General features: G+C 35.7%; 1 protein-coding gene across 2 annotated transcripts in view; it reads right to left on the reverse strand.

Annotated features, from left to right (window-relative positions):
• Nucleotides 1–21,091, reverse strand: part of ATP9B (ATPase phospholipid transporting 9B (putative)) — a 156,600-nt gene that overhangs the window by 2,613 nt on the left and 132,896 nt on the right. For both annotated transcript variants that reach the window (XM_058024553.1, XM_058024544.1), the window contains exons 16-28: nt 14,910–15,071; nt 14,209–14,301; nt 12,980–13,063; nt 12,237–12,407; nt 10,731–10,829; nt 8,135–8,224; nt 7,544–7,688; nt 7,152–7,216; nt 6,563–6,718; nt 6,336–6,400; nt 5,037–5,145; nt 3,331–3,388; nt 2,447–2,650 (exon numbers count right to left, since the gene is read on the reverse strand). In XM_058024553.1, the coding sequence (XP_057880536.1) occupies nt 2,447–2,650; nt 3,331–3,388; nt 5,037–5,145; nt 6,336–6,400; nt 6,563–6,718; nt 7,152–7,216; nt 7,544–7,688; nt 8,135–8,224; nt 10,731–10,829; nt 12,237–12,407; nt 12,980–13,063; nt 14,209–14,301; nt 14,910–15,071 (1,501 nt within the window). The remainder of the gene's footprint in view (nt 1–2,446; nt 2,651–3,330; nt 3,389–5,036; nt 5,146–6,335; nt 6,401–6,562; nt 6,719–7,151; nt 7,217–7,543; nt 7,689–8,134; nt 8,225–10,730; nt 10,830–12,236; nt 12,408–12,979; nt 13,064–14,208; nt 14,302–14,909; nt 15,072–21,091) is intronic.

Below are 21,091 nucleotides of genomic sequence, written 5' to 3' on the forward strand. Positions count from 1 at the left end.
TTACAGAAAATACAAAAGTTATGCAAAAAAAACCCCCAAAACAACAACAAACTCCAACAGGTTAGCTACACAAAGAGGAGATGAAAAATATGTTAGTAGCATTAACTGGATTAGTATTGCCTTTCACATGTCAGTCAGATTACTTTAAGCAGCAATTAAATCAAAACACTTTGAAAACATAGAGATTTTATATTTGGTCATGTTTTAAGGTTGGAAATAGATTGGCACTTTTCTTACATTTTACTTCAAGGTATAATTTACTGTACAAACAACTTGATCATGTGAATGAAAATTCACTTCATAAAATGCAATAAAGAAATCCTTTCCTGCTCCAACTCTGCTTATTAAAATACTTAGTATATTAAATTTCAATGTATAAACTTGTTATGCAGTTTTAGCCTAAGCCTGCTTGGACATACTGAAAGCCCATGTAACCTATCATAGACACCCTAAAAAGGCCACTGTGTGTAATTAACTCAGAAACATAAAAACTGGTTTGCTTTCATGAGTCAGAGCTCTAGAGCAGTATCTGCTTTGCCTTTGGTATTTTTGCCTTTCTAATTTAAGTGCCATGTCATCATATAATTTCTCTGGAAGGAGACGATCCTTATAAGCACCATCACTGAAATAAGTTTATCTGCAAGTGAAGTCAAGCACTATTGGTCTGGACCATTTTTCCTGATCCATGGAAGTTGTTCTATATCTTGAACTGCAAACCATCACATTATGCTGCATCACATACACAAAAACGTTCCCTCCCCCCAGTTATAATGGGACAGATTAAATAAGAACAAAGCATTAAGCAGAAGTGAGACTAGAAGAAAGGCATTTTCTCAGATAAGTGGTGAATAACACACATAAAATACATCTTTACAAAATCTCATGAAACTGCAGCCTTTTCAGTACTCTCAAAAACAAAAATAGTGAAGTTAAGTCCCTGGGTTGCAAGAAGCCATGCAACTGTTTATGGACTCGCTTGGGCTTGCCCAGCAAATCCACAAGCACAGAAAGGAAAACACTCCCCTTTACAGAAAAGTCTGCAAGAAACAAAGTTCCTGTGGTTTCTACACCTTTGTGAACATCATCTAAAAATGTTTTTCACAGAACAACACCAGAAAGGATGGAAGGACTGGCTGTTACCAATACTACAGACTTTCAAAGGTGAAGCTGTAAGTTCTGCTTTATGAAGTTCCTGCAGGTCTGGACTCAAGTGCAAGTACCTATATCTGATCTTGTTTGTTCCTTTAATTTGTAATTTGACCGCAAACATTCAAAAATCAACCCAATAATCTCTATTATTGTGTCTGTGCATCAGTGTCAGAGGAAAAAAAAGGGTGCTCTGGCAAACCTGAAATAATGTGCAAAATAAGTACCAAGCCCAGCAGAGTTGTTTCTTCACTCCTGAGAAATCTTGGAAGTACTAGAACACCTGGGACAGGCAGTGAAGCATTTACTGATTAAATAAATAATTATATAAATAATTATATAAATAATTATATAATGCACACACACTACCCTAGCACTGACCACCTGGGGACTGACAAAGTGAAGGCAGAATTGTAAGACTTCTAGAAACTGCCATGTAATGCTCAATTCTGCTATGTGAAATGACAGGTGAAGAAGGGCAGCTCAATACTCATCAGATCCTAAAAGTCAGAGAAGAAGCTGGATTCTCAGCTCCTCATGAGGTATAATTAAAGCTGTTACATATATTTCTGTAAGCTACATTTGTAAAATCACACCTAGATACTTTATTTTTACTAAAGGATAAGTTGATCCAAGAAGAAATAGGTATTATTTTGATGCTGAGATTCTTGATTGGTAAGATTTGCAGTTGGAATGTGTTCTTTCATCTTGTGAACTGTAAACAATCAGTACCTTAAGGCACAGTATGGCATGCCAAAACCTAAAGCAAAGCAAGCTTAATACAAGCTTACTATAATTATGAAGCAATGGCTCCTATATAAGGTCTTTCCTTCTAGGCTGCTGCATCACTTCCTAACAATATTTCAGCAATTTTAGCCTTGTGAGTTAGATCTAATGAGGCCCACTTGGCCTGGTGTGTAAAATAATGCACCAATTCAGCAAAAGATCCTGATTTTTAACAAACTATATCTATTTTCAATAGTGCAAATCTCAAAGCTAATTTAAACTATACAATTTCGACTGTCAATATCAGACCAAGGATGGAAAAGGCAGGAGTGTTTTGACTAAAGTTTATAATCCAGATAAACCATACTAACAGGATAAAGAGTGTTGAATTCTAGGAGAAAAGGGTAAGAGAATATTTTAACCCAGCACTAATTTGGCCTAATTTGGACTCAATTATATTTCTTATAAAGAAAGCTGCATTTTAAAACATCACCTAATCTTCATTGAAAAAGAGGGAAGAGAAAAACATTATTAAAGATACAAAACAGTTCTTTGCTAAAGAACTTTTACTCACCAAAGTATTCATTTAGGAATGCAAGAGAGGCCACATAGCAGCCAAGACTGAGGAATTCAGCCACCACCATTAACCAGTGCCACGTTCGTATGGTCAGTGCAACCATCAAGAGCTCAGTCAAGATCAGGGCAGTGAAGGAAATGGCAACGACGTGAACAAACTCGGATTCAAAAAGCAGCAGGGCTCCGTACATCAGAATTCCACCTGTGGGGTGCAGAGGCACACAGGGTTGGCAAGACACCCTGCAGTGAAATTTCACTGTACCAGCTTTTACAACTGCACACCGAATGTTTGATTGCTCATTATGAAAGTTTGTCCAGTAATTTTTAAAACATCCGTCTTTCTAAAAGAAGGATATTTACTGTACTTTGTACATGTGAAATAAGCCAACCAAAGTAAAGCCATACAGAAATAAAACTATTAGAAAATTACACACCTTTTAGTGCAATATATCTGATGAACTGTTAATTAACCTAATTTTGTCAAGTGCTGCAAATAAATGAGATATTGCTGAAACTGTAATTACTTTCTACTGATTACGTAATTCATATTTCTTCAACAGTACTTCTGTCATTCAATGAAAGAAAACTACTGTGTAAATACATGCAATGTGATAAGCACTCATTAAATTTTTTCTGGATTAGCATTTAATTAAAAATATGTCCTTTTTTAGGTGACATGCACCAATAAAAATACCAATCAAGCTGTGTTTTGAATAGGCCTGGCACACTACAGGAATATCGATTTACGAGATAAACAGAAAGCAATATATATAACTACTGATGAAATGCTAAGCTTTGGGAATTCAACCTGCAGCTGAAAAACAATATTGCTAATAGCAGACAAAAATTTCTCAGTTCAGCAAAATTAGGACTCTCTCCTACCTTGGTAAATACTGATTAAAACCCAGATGAGGAAGGTCTTAAAGGACAAAGATCTCCCCTAAGGGAAACATGTGAGAGGACAGTTAAACACAACTTTAAAAAAATAAATCTACTCAGCTCATATATTTTTAATAGTTCATTGCCAGAGAAACATTTTACAAGTAAAATACACAGTATTTGAAGTGATAAAGGCTACAAAGCTTCTACTTGTTTTTATGATTCTTCATTTCAAGTTTATATAGAAATCGCACAAAGTCTAAACTTAGGAGTAAGAAGTTAAGGCCATAAACAGAAGAGATATTTTAGCTTGCAATGCTCTGGCTGGTTTTCAGAATGATAAATACAGAAAAATTCATTTATTTTTTATTTGTAAAATGTAGTCTTCAAAATAACTACAGCGTTGTACCTACTGACCAAAACCTTAAGCAAATCTGCAGTTATTTACTAGTAACTTCTAAACGTTGGATAAACTGCCCATTTGCTTTCACAGAATAAATTTATGATTACTGCAAATTTTCAGCAAGTAACTATTACCAAATAAATTTTAAATATTTTGATTGTGAATGGTAGAGACTGAAATATATGCAAAAATCAAAGAATAAATGCTGTACATGTAATATGACTCTTGCATTCTGTGAGGGTACTGATGAAATATGTTAGAACTGAAGAGTTGAAAAGATACACATTTTAAGGGATAAAGTGGCAAACAAAGCAGCCATTTTGCAACAAAAAAAAAAAAAAGATCAATCTAGAATCAGCAGTTCTTCATTACTGCAACAAGTTCCAAGTTCTGTGAACAGCGTTCCACAGACAAGCTTATGACTCTGTTTAGCAGGTGAAGGCCATGCTTTTTGGAGTTTGATAAAGGACTGAAATATCAAAAACTTCAAAGATTCTCAAGCAGAGAAAGAACCAAGGTCTCCAAAAGAGGAAAAAAGATGATCCCAGATTAACATAGGTAATAGCTAATTTAGTGCAATTAAAAAGACAAAGACTCAGAAAATTTTGAACTGGAGTCTTTAACAGGAGTCTGCTTCTGAACTTTTAGAAACATCTTTGAAGAATTTACTATCCCTAAAAAAGACTGTCTGCTTCTGTCTTGGACTATAACTTTCCTAGCTGACAGCTAAGGATGGAGAAGAAGTGCTTTTCAAAAAGCCTATTAAACCAGAATCTTGATATTTATTTCACTCTTGTGGGTAACAAAATTACAAACTTTGATTGTTTGCAAGTATGTGCAAACACAAAGAAAGCAGTATCCATTGATGACTGAGTTCAGATATATCAGTTATAAATATCTGTTATTTAAAAGAAGAGCATTTTGGGAGACAACAGCAGTAATTTCTGCACGTTGAGAAAAAATAAATCTATAAATTCAGCTACCAATTAGAACAGAAAAGTAAGATGTAAAAATGTAAACAAATAACTCCACATGAGAGATTTTGGGGCCAGAGTGAAGGTTGCTTTATCAACATACCTTCAGGTTTGAATTATTTCAGTACAGCCACTGGTGACTAGAGAAATGTATTAATAAAAATGATTGAAATGTTTAGTACTGTGGATTATTTTAATAGTGCAGAAGTTGGCAATAGTTGTGCAATCTGTCTTGCTTGGAATATCTTATGAAAATGATTGCAACAATTCCCAGTTTCGCACACTGGAGATTTTAGCATTTGTTTGTAGCTGAGCACTGAGGACATTCATACCTTTGTGAGATCCTTATAAAGTTCTGGATATAGCAATGCCATTTCTGGCTTCACATCTTGATCCAATACTAGAGAGAAGACTGGAAACATAGTATATATGGTTGCATACCTAAGAGAAAGGAAGAACACACATTAACACTTTCATATGACATAATTTTAACTTGAGTTCAATGAGTTCAATTATTCTTTTTATGAAATGAAATGAAACTGATTCTTTTTCCCAGTACTTAGGCAGCTTACCAACAGAGCTTTCACATGCAACCTGCTCTTGCAGTTCTGAGAGCTGTCAGTTGTGAGAAGTTACAGTCTTATACAGTCAAAACCAATAAACACATTTCTTTATTCTATCACCCAAGCCTATCACCTGTTACCATACTCCCTGTGCACTTGCACTTTGGACAACCAGTCCAAAGACCTGACATTTAAATTCATCTATAGATGGATGCGTGAAAATGGAATTAAAAAAAGGGCACTATATTCTGGACAACATGGTAGGTGGATGAGTAAGAGTCTTAACAGCTCTCTGAATGGCTTTGGATTTTATTGTACACATGCCAGATACACACTTCCACATATACTTCCTTGGAACTTAGCACACTTCTGCAAACCTTTTAAAGAGGTCTGCTGCTTGCCTCTGCAAAGTCTGGTGTAATCAGACCATGGTTTGACTAAGGTTTAAGTTACTCTTGGTTTCAGTTGTTATTACTTACAAGGAGAATAAAAAGAAGCTCTTAGGTCACAGGGACAGAGAACAGGGACAAACACAAACATATGCACAGCTCTCAGCTATATAACTTGGGGAACCATATGAATAAACCAGCTGCTGCAACACGACCAAGGTGCTCTCAGTGCTGCACATATTCACATTAATGGAAATCTATGTGGCAAACTTGGATAGTGCACTCTCAGAGGAAATATCACAGTAGCTTCAGCTCCATTTTAAACACAAACCCCTGTGATTCTCACTGAGATTTGGACATTAATCTAGCCCAGCTGAAGCTGGTCTGGTCTGGGAGATTTTCTTTATTGTTTTCACCCTGTATGTGCACAGGTTCTACAGTATCTTCTTCTAAGGCTATGCAGATCCCTTTCTCCAGAGAACTGATAATGAGACTTCCCCCATCATATAGTGCATAACCAACCTAAAAGTGACTTTTCTTGGTGCACTCATCCCAGGTTTTGGTAGTGTACCCATGATAAATGCATGGAAAACATGGATGACACCAAGCCCACAGTGTTATTTAACCAGTTAGTTGGCTTTATTTATTACCAGAAATTGTTACTGCTGCTTTGACTTACCCTACCATTAGGAATCCTTGGTACAAGGGAACAGATGCAAAGTAGAAGACTGATGAAAATACAGCCTAGAGAAAGCAGGTAATTAATTATTTAATGTAATTCTACATACAAAATGATACAATATAGCAAAAAATAACAATACAAAAAATAACAATCACAAAACATTTGTGACATTTCAAAGACAGACATAGGGATTTTAACTATTCAGAAAACAAAGTATTAAATACCTGCATAGTTGAAATAATAAGGCCTCGGTGCATGACAAACTGACCAAGTGCTGCTGATCTTTTGTAACTGTTTCGGCCATGTACCATCAGCAGCCTACCTATGTGTTTAAACTGTGTGATAGAAAAGTCAGCTGCTAGAGAAGCTTGTTTTCCCTCCTAGAAAAAAAGAAAAATATTTCAAATATGAATCCCAGTGTAAAAGATGTATATCAAGTTTCAAAATCCTAAGCAATAATTAATTTCAAAAGACAAGTTTGTTCCTTTTTTGAGAATCAACCCTACAATGAGACAACGACAATTTTTTTGCGCATATTCTAAGATGCAGTGTGCTGTAACAAATAAGTTGAATTGCTTCTCTCACTTCTTCCAGGTAAATGCTGCACAGAAACAACTATAATTTTTCCTGCTTTTAAAAAGATTAAGCAGAAGACACACAAGCAAAAATACTAAAGACTAAGCATTCTTATAATCTTGCAGAATTCTTTAATTGGAAATTATCAATTCACTGTTGTTTAAGAATAAAGCATCTAATCACATTCTACCAGGCCTCTATGTGACACACATTTCACAATGAAACTGTTAACATTACCTTGCCTTCAATTCCAATTCCACAGTCTGCTGCTTGGATCATGCTGACATCATTTCCTCCATCACCTGGAAAATGTCACTGCAATATTCAGTTCTTCAGAGGTTTTATTCTCCTGGCCTTACAGTAATTGAGAAACCTCTTACATGCCTTTAAATTCTTACAATTAATCTATGACTTATCATTAATTACTTCAGTAATCAAGACTCTCCTGCAGAATAGAGAAGATAACCACACCTTTCTCACGGAATAGCATTTTTGCCATAACTATGCAATACCTGGCTGCTGATAAAGGTTGGTAAAGAGGTCTCTGGTTTTGTTTCAGCTATTTCTCTGTGGTGCCACCTGCTGCTTACATTTTTACAGATTTTCCTAGGAGGATTGTGCCCAGTTACCTATTGCACACGTGCGTTTCCCGGTGTGGTGCTGTAACAGTTTCACAATGTGGGCTTTCTGCGTGGGAGAGCATCGGCAGCACACCACAGCAGGACACTGACAAGCCAGCTCTACAAATTCATGCTCATAATACTTCAGACAAACCTGAGGGGAAAAAAAATGCTTGGATTTATTTACAATTAAATATTACTACATGTAGCCCAACACAAAAACACAGTATAAAGATTTTTTATTGTGTTTTCCATGTACAACATCTAACTGGAAGGAAAAAAAAGGAAAGATTCTCCTGACTGTGGCTTTATTATTTTTTAAATCAAAGGGATTGAGTGGCAAAGTGCTTTGAGGTTAAGAGAATAGACAATACTAAAGCATGCTGTATACACATTCCATTTCTATTACTGTACAGAAGACTAGAAACCCAGTAACATTTACAACATATATCATCTAATTCACACTCAGCGATAAGCAAAAGTATCTCTAAGGACTACTTAAAAGTATGGGGAAATACTTGAAAAAAGAGCATGAAGGTGCTGATACATTACTTTCTGACCATAAGCATATAAATAATTTGACCAAAACCAAGTTTTTACCTCAAGTGAGTCCCCAGATATCACCAAGGCACAGTCATGCTTCCTCCTAAAAGCATTTAGTTCTAAGTGAGCCTCTCCTCGAGTGACAACCTTCAATAAAAACCACTCAGTTAAAAGATTTTGTTATATTCTTAAAAAACCCCTGCCTAAACAAATCAAGTTTTGAGAACTCATATCCAGAAGCCTTGGTTCAAGGGTTTTATCCCATTGCAAGTCTAATACCCATGGAATTTTACTATAAGCCTCAAGCCTTATGAATTGACAGAGTAATCCTCAAACAAGTAAAATCTATGTCGTCGGCTTAAGTGGTTCCTCACTAAAGTTTGCTAGGGCTGAAATAGTGCTGAATTAATGACATTAAAATATCTCAGTTTTGAGCTGGCCTGAGTCTTTTCATCCTGGCAGGTCTAGAGAAAAATATAAAACTTTCTCAAGCAAACCTTAATTGTTTTGTTTATTAACCAGCAAAATATGCTCTTAGAATAACATAAAGGGTCCCTATTAATTGTCCCTTCAGTTTCAGGAAGGAAAACCAAGCACAGATTTCAAAGGGACATAAAGATGCTCATTAGTACTAATCCTTTTGGATCTTGCATGACTCTGAAGACAAGATCAAGTGGCATAACATGAAAGAATTACATCATAGATTTTAAAAATTTACATAATTGTTTCAGAAAAGCCCAGCTGTGAAGTGCAAAAAACAGTCAAATGATACTAAATGCATTTTAGAAGGTTTTGAACTATAAACAGAATACAAAAAATTGAAATTATAATCAGATTTTGAGGAGACTGGCAGATTTGGGTGTGGTGGTGGGGTTTTTTTTTGTGTGGTTTTTGGTGGGTTTTTTGTTTGTTTATTTTTAATTTTTTTCCCCATAAATATCAATGTATTTTAGAGGTATCATGCTAGACAAACTTCCAAGCACAGAATAAAACACAAGGTCTGATTACACTTTTAATTTTGTCTCTGTCAACAGATCACATAGATTAAATAACTTTTAAGATATATGAATCTTAATTACATTGAATGTGAAGCTTTGTCCTTGACCCACAATTACCCAGCCTGATGCAGTTCAAAGAATCTTCTCTCTCCAGATGGGTTCTACTACCCATAAAATTTGAGTTACATTAAAAAGTCCCTGCAAAGAGAAAAACTCATGCACATGCCCCAATTCAGAATTTTTTTCCTTCTTTTCCGCAATTAAGCATGAAAAGAGAAACCTCCTTGTCTGGCAGCTGTTAGGAAGCCCAGCCTGTGTTGGCCTAGCACATTCTTTCTGCATTGCAGAGATGAAGAGATGTCAGCACTTGTGCACACTGATGAGCAGTGATTTTCCTCTCTGTTCTACATTTCAACCTAACAGAACGCCTTTTTTTTTTTTTTAAATTTGTAAATATCTCCAGAATTACAAACTATGGAAGCTGAGACTTCTAAGAATAAACAGTTTTTTTAAAAACAAAACACAGCTTCTTGGTAAGAGAGTAGCAAAAGGTTTTATCACTCTAATTTATAACTACAGTAGAAGTGTTATAGTGCTTGATATTTTCTTACATTAATTTAGTAGTTATTTCTTTGCAACAAGTATAGCCACAGAAGTAATTCTGTATAAATGTGTTTTCTTACTAATTTAAAACTGTATTCTAAGTTAACATAGCTTTATGCTGATCTCTTATTACCAGTCAAGGTAATGAAAATAAAAATCTGACTCAACTAAATACATTTTGTTCAGGAAGACTTAATTTGTGGTGTTACAATGTGGAAAGGTCAACAAAAATTGATCTGAAGTTTTATCAGAAGCATTAATAATTTAATTGCAAATAGTAGTCTGCAGGGCCTAATTTGCCATTCTGATGCTTCAGAAGAAAATACATTTACATGTAAATTATATTCATATAATTATTTCTGTAGGTGCGAGTGGTTCATTTAGAACAAACAGATGCATTATGTCTGATCACACAGCATCAATCAATGTCTGGAAAATCTATTTTTGTTTGGCTTCAGTCAAGTGAATAGCATGCATATAAAATATATAGAAGAAGATTCAGTTTACTTTTATAACAATTACTTAAACAGTCTGCTGGTAAAATGCACATGTATATAATGACATGAAAAAAATTTCTCATACCAATTTGATCTCTGTTTACAGAGGGGATGCTCACAGTTTCATTCAGGATTAATTCTGCTTGAGTCTAAAGAGTTCTATCAATGAAAATGCTAAAACAAGCAAGAATGACATTCAGACAGCCTAAATGCATGGACAGTTTCTTAGTTGCTCAGCACCCCACCTCCATCACTATTTAGAGGTATCTTGCTATGTCTCTTATGAAGGGTGTAAAACGTCTGTTGAACCTGGCTCACCCTCACATGGCTACAAACATTTCTACAGCACATCACCAACTCTAGAAAACAACACCCTTAAATGCTTTGTCATTTTACTGCCTTGAATAACGACTTAAGTACTACCCTCTGGACCATTACAGTGACACTCAGTACAATAACCCAACAACTTCCAACAGCCAGCCAGCTATTAATACAGCAACACTGCTGTTACCCATTCTTTGATGAACCAACAAAAAAAGTTTGAACTATACTTACAGGTCTGAAAATATGAATATCTTGATTTCTAGACACTAAGTGAGAACTTTTTGCAATGCAAGTTGCTGTCTCCAGTTTATCTCCTGTTAACATCCATATCTGCAAAAAAATGTAAGAGTTTATTTCTTTGGACATTAGCGAATTGTCTGCTCTCCAAATCTAAGTGACATCTCTCTCCAACTTTTCTCTGGCACCTTTTTGGATTAAGTTATCCAAGAAAATATACTGACTTGTGCATTTTAAAGTAAAATTAACTAACAGTTTTTACTGCAATAGTATGCAAAGCAGAAAAGAACTGTCTTTACTTTTTGCAGCTCCATTCTCACAAGGGCCAATGTCTCAATGTATATGAAGACAAAGTAAAGCTCTGGGGAAGCATAAAATCCTTTCCCCGAGGCCTTGACACGACCTTGATCAGAAAAGTGAGCATACAGATTACATTTGTCAGCAAAATGATGCAACACAACAATCTGTGACCCTGGTGATAATCTCAGGAAGCAGCAGCCAAGCCATGAGACAGCAAATCTTGGAGCATGAGCTACAGTCCCAACACTCTGAAAAGATCCTGCCCACTGACCACGCAGAACTGAGGAAGCAGTAAAGATTAAGGGATAAAGTTGTTACGTTCCCATCGTGTGACAGCTCTTTCAGGCCCTTAACACCAAGAAGGTTTGTTAGTATGATGACTAGTTAGGAAGATGACTCAGTCACCAGTGTAAGGAAATTATTGTCATCGCATCCCAAAATTCTCCTGGTTTGCTTTGACCTCCTGAGCTGCCCTTCCAGCAGATAATGGAGGGGCTGAAGTCCAGCACAAGCAGCATATGCAAAATATCCCACTGTGTCTGACTCAGTTTAACCAATGCAAAGTCATTACAACTATCTGGAGTAGAGTTTGACACTGCTTAAAGCAAAATGTCTATAATCTTGCCCCCTCCCCTCAGATACTGTTCATCTATTTACTTGAAACCCTCCCTCAAATAAATTGTATATGCATTATATATGTATATGTGCAATTGATAGGTGTCTAGCAAACCAACTCTTCTGCATGGCTTTTCATGCCATCCCTTTAACATGAACTGAACAAACTCCAAGGGCAGTTCTGAATTATAGTTCAAATAATTCACGTTTTGATCTTTGCTGAAACTTCTTACAAGCATCAAACCTGAAAACATCGTTGTCACACAAATCTTGTGCCAAACTCAGTCAGTGTCAGCAAGGACAGTTTACCGTAGACAGCCTGGGGATAAATGACTGAGACACACATTCATCTATCCATTGGTAGTTTTCCTACAGAAGTAAGTTTGAGATTGATGAAACCTTGTAGGCAAGGGAACTTTGCACACAGTGTCTTGTTTGTTTCTGCTAGTTCATGCCCAGAATGTGCTGGGGACTTGACACATTTCTTACTTTGAAAGAAACTAAATACAGAAAAATATAAGTTATGTCTTGATTTAAAAAGTTAATAAATGATAACCTGTTATGTCAGCAATATGTGTTAAGTACCTTTATTCCAGCATTCCTTAGCATCTCTAGAGTTGGTCTAACATCTGTTTGCAGCTGATCTTCTACTCCAGTGAGACACAGTAATTCCATTTCTCGCTCCAAACTCTCTACAACAGCGGCAACCTTCAGGTTTCTGTCATGTATGCTTAGCTTTGCTTGGTTATATCGACTCTGCACAAACACAAAACCACTTAGAGTTTGCTTCAACTCATAAAGTATACATTCAGTCTACCACTCAGAGATAGCATGGATCCATTAGGCTAAATGTTTGTCTTTATATATCTTTAATGAAGAACAAGGCTAAAGGAGCAATTTTACTTTACACCCACTGTTATACAGGGCTCTTCTGACAATGCACCTAAAGAGAATGCCTCCTGAAGAACTATTAAGAACTAGGCATCACAGCTTCAAAGGAGGACAGGCCTTTTCTTTGAGAACAAGTAGGTCTTTTAGGTCATGTTGAACCTACAAAAGTAACATTACATTAGCTTCTGGGAAAACACTGTCCAATCCAATAATAAAGCAAATAGGACCCTGCAAATATGACTGCACAACCATCATTAATGAATGACAAAGCCTTTAACAGATTGTGGACAATATCTCAATTATCTGTTTTTTAAATATGAATCATCTTTTTCTGCAATCTTAAACAATAAAATAGAGGAATGTTCTCCTTGAAGTAATTAAACATGATCGTAAGCACATGATGACCATAAGCACAAGATCACTCTGTCCTTTCATACCTCAAAATCTTGATACTGTTCTTCAGTAAGTGATTTTTTGGCAACGACCAGTGTGCGCAGTCCTTCTCGTGCCATATTACCACACTAAATGAACCAAAGCACAGAACAGTCATGCAAATATTCAAATCTGTGTTCATGATTTCTACTGTATGCTAACAGGGTGTATCTGTAGCTTTGGTGTTTCTTTAGACTCTTAAAATATTCTGGAGAAGCCACAAACAGGATGAAAAGCAATTATACTCCAGGTGTCCCAAATGAAGTGGTTTGATATCAGTAAGTCAATTAGATCTCCTCTCCTAGCTTAAAGAAAATATCTTTTAGGTTGAAGCTTTAAACTAAAACTACTTTTGAGGCACATAACAGAATTCAATTTCTTTTTTCACTGAACGTATCCCTTATCAGAAAAGCATCTACACATTAAAAATAGCCATGGAATAGCATGTCTTAATGAAAGACAGGGCTCTCCAGTGCAAACGCTTATTGATTTGACCTCATAAAGCTAAATAAATTAAACAAGTATTTTACAATTAATTGTGCATCATTATCGCCAAAAGTAATTTTTATGACATTTTGCTAGGTCTTGAGGGAGTTTAATTTATTCATGTCCCTGAATAAATCAAACTGCCCTGCAGCAGATATTGATTCATATTGCCAATACCATTATGAACATACATGGTGTAATCATTGTATTAACATATTGGCTGTATGTAGGGTCAAAAATAAGATGATTGCTGGTACCTACTAGAACACATACTGAAAAATATTAATCAGGTTTGAAATTTAGTCACTAACTATTTTATTTGAAGTTTAATAAATGTGGTAAAAAGAAAATATTTTGGACACAATGCTTGTCAAAGTCTATAATTCATAATCATACCTCACTGCAGATTTTGATCAAACAAGGGATAAAAAGATTTATAGCAGAATACTTCTCAGCAGTAATTAGGTTTTATGTGAAAGGTCAGTCAATGAAAAACAACTTTCCTCGTTTTAAGTAGGAACGTGTCCTGCTACTGCTACCAGCTTCACTTTTCTTGTATGTTACTCAGGAATTGGAAATAGTTGTAATCCCTTAAAACCCATTCAGGATATCCATAACTGAAGTTCAAAATCCATTATTGCATTGCCTCAGATTGTCCTTTCAACATATCCCAATACCATCTGATATATTTGAGATTTGAAATTTTTATAAAATATTAATTTTTGTAAATGTTGATTTTCTTTCTTACCTCTTCTTCTAACCAATCATTGTACTGTACAATAGTGGACATGGCAACATCTGCACCCTTCATGTAAAATGTAATTTCTCCTGAAGATTCATCCTAAAATTTTACAAAAGAAATGGGAAGGGGTGGGGGTGTGGAGGGAGAGGAATATCTGTTTATAAAGTCAAAACAATTACCTACCAATAACTTAATTGCCTTCTGAAGCACTCAATAGGTTCCCATTTATAAAAGACAAAGTACCTTGTCAAGAAGTGGGTAGGTTGTATTACTTGATGTTACTATTTCCAGTGTTATCTCTGATTCCACTGAGATACATGTCTGCTATTTCCATGTAAGAGGATCAGTTCTAACTGAAGTCCACAAGCATAAGACATTCTCAGCACCCCTAAACTAAATTTTAAAATATCCATGTTACATCCCCTCTAACTTGTATTTTGTTTCTTGGGTGGCAAATACCAACCCAAAACAGAAAGCTCTGTATGTCTGAAACACCTGGTAATGAAAAATTTACAAATAACTTAGTGTATATACTTGTTACACATTTTAATGATGCAACACTCATTGCATAGTCAGTGAATCCACACACAGGCGAATGCAATCAATGAATTCCTGTGGTATTGTCTGTTGCAGAAGGAGTGAATCAGTCTGATCTGCCAGCATTTTTAAAAAATCAAACCAAGCACCCAGAAAATGCCCCAAATTACCCTAACTATGATGCCCATGCGCTTGCTCTCAGAAGTGAAGGGGAAGATCTGCAGGATATAATATGTGAGGATGTGCCCACCAGGGGTCTTCAGCTGCATTGAGGTCAGATCCCTGTTAACCAGAGTGAGACCCACACTCTCTGTCCACTGCACCAGAGCTACCTAAAGAACAAAGGAAAAAAAAAAAGAAAGAAAAAAGAGACATATTTAAATTATTTAAATGTGAAAGGTCTGTGACACTGTTACATAAGTTAAAACCAAAGAACTGTTGCTAGGGTGAAAGTATAAACTCTTCCAATAATCTAGGGAAAAAAACAAGGGAACAGCAGCAGACTGAGTATAAAATATTAACACATCAAATTATGTGTGTCCCTTGAAGAGCTTATAAAAATTTCTTATGAAGAATATAAAACCTTCTTCAACTTATTGCTGAAAATGAGGTACTCTCAATATATTGTTTAGAAATAACTATTTTAATAAATACCCACATATATTCAAGAATAAATCAAGAACATCAAGTAGAAATTTTGCAAAATGAGAAGACGATTTCTATATCAACAAGACCATTATGTAAGTAAAACTCTTTGGGAGAATTTCAATATAAAATATTTTGTTAAATCTACAGTTACATGCAAGATGAGACAATTTAATTGGTAATAAATAGGAAAGCAAAGGACCTTATTTTAAGTTTACTCACTTGCATAATATCAATACTTTGTTTCAACAGTAATATGACTTCTGACATCAAATTAGATGGAAACCAACCTTACAATACTGCATCCCACAAACTCACATGGGAAAGTCCCTTTTCCAAAATTTTGCTGCTTTGAAGTGCATGACATGTAGCTTCAACATTTTTCTGTATTACACTTTAAATATCTCCCACCACCACCATCTGATTTATTCCTTCAAAAAAATTAATATTTTAGGAAAACTGTTTCACTGATTTTACTGTTTTGTATACAAGACACATTCCATATCTCATTTTTTTTCTGATTAAAGAAAACTTCTCCTCAATCTGCTTTTAGTTTTCCAAAGGTTAATCTTTACTGGAAACCAGATTTTTAAATCACTGGAAAGTTAACTATAAGGAAATTCACATGATTTTTATGGATCCTGGATTTTTACGGATTAATAGGCTCTGCTATTAATCTCAGGCAAGATGAAAACAATAAACATCAAACACTCTGATAAAAAACAAGCAAGTAGAAAATTCCCTCGGTAAGTTCAACGGACATGATGGTCACTAAGAATTTCACACAAAGCAAATAAAACACCTCAGCTTCTAAGAAAATTTAAAATTGGAATAAAATCCTGTGTGAACCTGTAAAAACCCTAGTAATGCCATCTGTGTAGGCATCACCAGATGAAAATACAGTGAGATGCAGTAATGGAAGAGAATAGAGCACACTTTGAAAAGGATCATTTTAAATTCTTGAAAACTGCCTTTTTAAAAACTTTTTTTTTTACAAGCCTTTTTTTTTTTACAAGCCTTTTTACAAACTTTTCTACTTTACCAGAAGTAGCTTATAAGCTGTAAACGATCCAGTACTTCCAAGGTTAATTTTCAATTTTCACAGTGAAGGGTTACTATTACATTCTGACCTGTAAATTGCATCTTTCTACTAAAACCCTATCATCTTATTTGTGTCCCTTTGCAGCTAGGACTAAAGTGTTCTATATTTGGTGACTCAGATCTGTTTATTATATTTATGCTTGGCTTCACATACCATTTAAATTAGCATTTTGCAGCACAGTCATTTTGTATTCTTATACCTGGCCTATACACAACTGCATATTTATTTTTTCTTTTAAATTGATCAGGGCAAATACCATACAAGAAACAGTCAATAAGGCTCAAGAGTCAAACAGATGCCTACAAGGACACTGAAAAACTTGAGAGAAAGACGAGTTTGACTCCCATCACTCAGAATGAATCAGCGCAGCACCCAAAACAATACAGCCAGATCTTACCATTGAAATACCTGAAGCTTTTGGAATGTAGAATTTTTTTTCTCAACAAGTATTTCACAAATTAACATCTACATTGTAAATCCTAACAAATACACATATACTAAAAGGCTGGCTATAGAGAGTTCAGAAAAAAGATTCTTAGGCTAGTCTCTCTTCTTGAGGTTTCCCCTCTACAAACACATTCTCTTCTCTTCAATACATTTCGGAACCTTTACATTAAAATGGTCTTGCAATCTAGTGTACCTAAATCAAGAACTCCTAGAATACCAGGAAAATGCAGAAGCTGTGGCTTCTACAGAGCTTGACATATTGGATGAAGGCAGATAAAGCAATTAACGGTTGGACAAGCATAAAAGGCTTTAAAATAATCCATTGCAATGTTAATATTAATTTGCAGATAATCTTAATTTGCTGACACACAAACAGATGAAATGTGTCAAGTTTCTTGAGTCCAGATTAGGGACTTATTTGAATGTTTTATGGATCTTCTCTGGCTTATCACAAAGCTTCCCTTCTAGGGAAACTGGCTGCCTGGGAGACATAAGCCTGTTGGTGGCTAAATGGTCTTCCCATTACTGAGACACAGGTATGCAGTGAACTCACTAACTGTGTGATGTTCCTAGGGCAGGTAATGCATATGGAGGCAAAGAGAGATTTGTGGTTGCTAACTTGCTGATTTTCCTCCTCCTAAGTAGCAACCCCAAGGGTAAAGATGACCATTCACCTCTCACATGACGATGTCAAAGATGCAACTTACAAATTAGGAAAGAAAGGAGCAAATAATTGCATTGTGAAACAGAAATGCAACAGATCTGATGCAAACTAGTGAGAAATACCACCTAGTGCTCTTACCCTAAATCTTTCAGATGCTTCCATTTACCACATGCCCACTCTTGAACTCTGGCTGCTTCTGTCAGCAGTCTCCCCACTAAAGGCCACCCAACATTCTGAGCTTCTAGAGTTCACAGATCCAAACAGCACACTCTTCAATTACCAGGGCACAGATTTCCACTCAAATTCAGAGATTTCATAAGGAAACTCTCCCAAATTAAGCAGTAACTGTGCAACCCACATCACCTAGAGCAGTAGCAGCTCAAGAGTTAGAAGCAGCTTCTCTCAGTAGGAGTGTGTCTCACTCAGTCACCTGAGGAATGAGTGCATTTCCAGAAGGGCATAAAGAGGTGAAACTTCAAAAGCACCATTCATGTCCATGTTTTGGGGACATTATCATCCCATTTTTTTTAGAAATGTTCATTTATCGAACCAAATCAAACCACACATAGCTTTTGCACTGGGTTAGGGTTGACCTGTACAATAATACTCTTGACTGCAGGTTTCCATCACAGGACATGCTCTGTTCACCATACTTGGATCCTGTGGGGCTATACACCTCATCACTGAGGCCTCAACCTCCAGCAGCCTGGCTATCATACCCACCTCCTGCTTTTCTTTCCTTATGGCCCAGGCTATCATTTCTGCTCCCTAGCAGAAATATTGAACTGCTCAACATTTACAGTACTTGTTGCTCAAAACATTTTATGAACAAATAATTGTCACTTTCAATGTACAATATTCTTTTTTGAGCTGACATTAGTTTAAGAAAAAGTCCCACTGCCTTGTTGCTGCAGTTGGCAGTTCTCTACCTCACAGGGACCAGTTTAGGAGCTGCACCATAGTTGTACTCATATCTTTCCTGAAGCCCTGCTGTGAACCTGGCCACTTAAACCAAAAAAGAATCTGCATTAATAAAGTCTTCAATGTTTTTAGCATATATGAGGGAGCAATTTGTAGGGCAAAAAAGAAGGACTAGACATGGGAATTTTGTTAGCCAGTTTTGCTGCTTAGAAGAATTCTCATGTAACCCACTTGTATTCCTTTCAGAGTATTTAAGAGCATCACTTCAGACAATAGGAACTGCTTTCAAAATCAAACTGTCCTATAAGTTGTACAGACATTGTAAGTGGGGTATTTTTTAAGTTAAGGCTATTGCTTTGGAAACAGAAAAGAAGCAGTGAGCTATCCTTTCCCCACTGCCTGAGTGTTTCCAACCATTTCCACTGGGACTGTTCAACATCTCATATCTGTTTCCAATCAGTGGTTTGGTTTGTTTATATTTATAAACAACCATTTTATGCAAACTAACGTTTGCAGTCCATCACTTTTCATAAAAAACCCTTCATAATTAAAATAAAATTATTAACTTAAAAATACAGCTTGATCATGTGAAAAAACTACCAATCAATATTCAAGACAAGCTATGGAGTAGTTATTCTTTGTGAGTCTCGAAGGTCACGCAAGTGATGGTTTTATGCTACTGAGTGATTTGCTTTTCACAATACATTGACAAAACAACACAATTAGTCTTGCTTCAATAAGCACACACAATAAAATGAATTAAACAATACAACATGTCTCATACATTACAGCTTCACTTTTGTAAACACAAAAGCTGCTTCACTAAGGGCATATAATTTCCCTGTCTGTTTTTAAATGATTGGCTTTGTATCCTTGTAATTAATTTTAGCAACTCTGTTGTCTCTGGACAGAAACGCTGGAATTAAATAACTGACCACACTTCAAGGTGGTATTTAAATATTCAAGATCCTGGAATTAGAAATGCTTGAGACTATAACAGTGCAGGACAAAGCATAACCAATAAATGGCTGGTTTATGAGAGTAAGCAGTCATTAAAAATCATGACTGATCAACCTTTTCTAACTAAGGGGAGCAAAGGTCTTCAAAGGCTCCTGTTCATAGCATGCCCTGAATTGCTTGGGTCTCTGACCTTTGAACTCCATCACTTTGCCTACTTAGCTTATATCCTTTCATGATTGTTCATTACATTAAGGTAACTGGCTTTCTACAGATGAGCTGAACCCACACCTATGATGGCAAAGTCGAAGCTGAGTTTTGGTATGGCTTTTTTTCCTTTTAGTTTTTTTTTCCATCCAGTGGGTTCTCAGTGAATGTTTATTGTTTGCTATGCTACAGCTGTAGAGGACAAGTGACAGACAAATGAAACTTTCCACTCTTTCAGAGAAAATGAAATATTGATCACTTATCATAAGAAACAAAGAGCCTGGCATAAGTAGGATTTGCATTATGAATACAAAATCAGTTACTTATCTCAGGTTACTCTAACAATGAATAAATACATCTTTTATGATGAATATACCTACTTCTAAATGTGCATACTTTGTTATGCTCATATTATATCTGTATATGGATGCACACATATATGCACAGATGTGAGGAATTTCAAAAGAGTTCCTCAAGTCCACTAATTAAGTGCGCAGTGTAGTCAGCCTATTGCTGAGCTGTTTCTTATACCTTCCTACATGGAAGAATAGTTTATACTTACATGCTGTTCTCTGCTCTTTACATCCTATGGTGTGATCATGCAATATTATATAATGCAACACACAACTATGCAAACAACATCTTGTTCCAAAAGACTGCAATCAAGCCAGATCCATAAACAAAATCTAAGAGAACAGTGTTGAAATGTGGAGAAAGTACAATGCATAAAACCAGTTAAGTCTATTAAATGATAATGTTGCTTATTAACCAAGTATGTTGTGATAGGTCAGTGCTGAGGTTAAACAGAAAACATCAATTGAACCATTTCCCTAAATAAAGCTCCAGGGTGCAATATTCAAAGCACTTTATTCAATAAAAAATGCTTTTAAAATGGTACTTTGGTGATTGGGAAACATTGGCATCATTCGTCAACCTAACTGCAGGAAAGTTCAATAAGCTAAATAATGAACCATTTACATTATTTTCCTTAGGCTCCAGTGATTTGCAAACATTGCATCAATAGAAGTCTTAAAAAAATTATGATAAAGACCTGCTAGTCTTTGAACTCTCAGGCTTTTTTCTGTCATGCTGCAATTTTTATGCTGTTTACATGCTTTTTGTAGCTTCATCTTTTTACAAGACTCCATTTAACATCAATTTCTCATTACATAAAAGCATATTTGTTCCATATGATAATTTTACTAGTGTTTCAAGCATTATCTTTGAGAAACAAAAATGAAATTTAAGCCTGTTTTAGAATGGAAACATTTCCTCTCACTGCCATATAGTTTTAATGTATGAGCTTAAATGATAAAAAAATCATTATTAAAACAGTATCTGTGCATTATCTCCTTTGCAGCATGAACAGTTTCTTTGTTGTTGATTTCTTCTTCTACCTCCTTTTCCAC

Source organism: Melospiza georgiana, chromosome 1 (genome assembly GCF_028018845.1).
Source record: "Melospiza georgiana isolate bMelGeo1 chromosome 1, bMelGeo1.pri, whole genome shotgun sequence".
NCBI classification, from domain to species: Eukaryota; Metazoa; Chordata; class Aves; order Passeriformes; family Passerellidae; genus Melospiza; species Melospiza georgiana.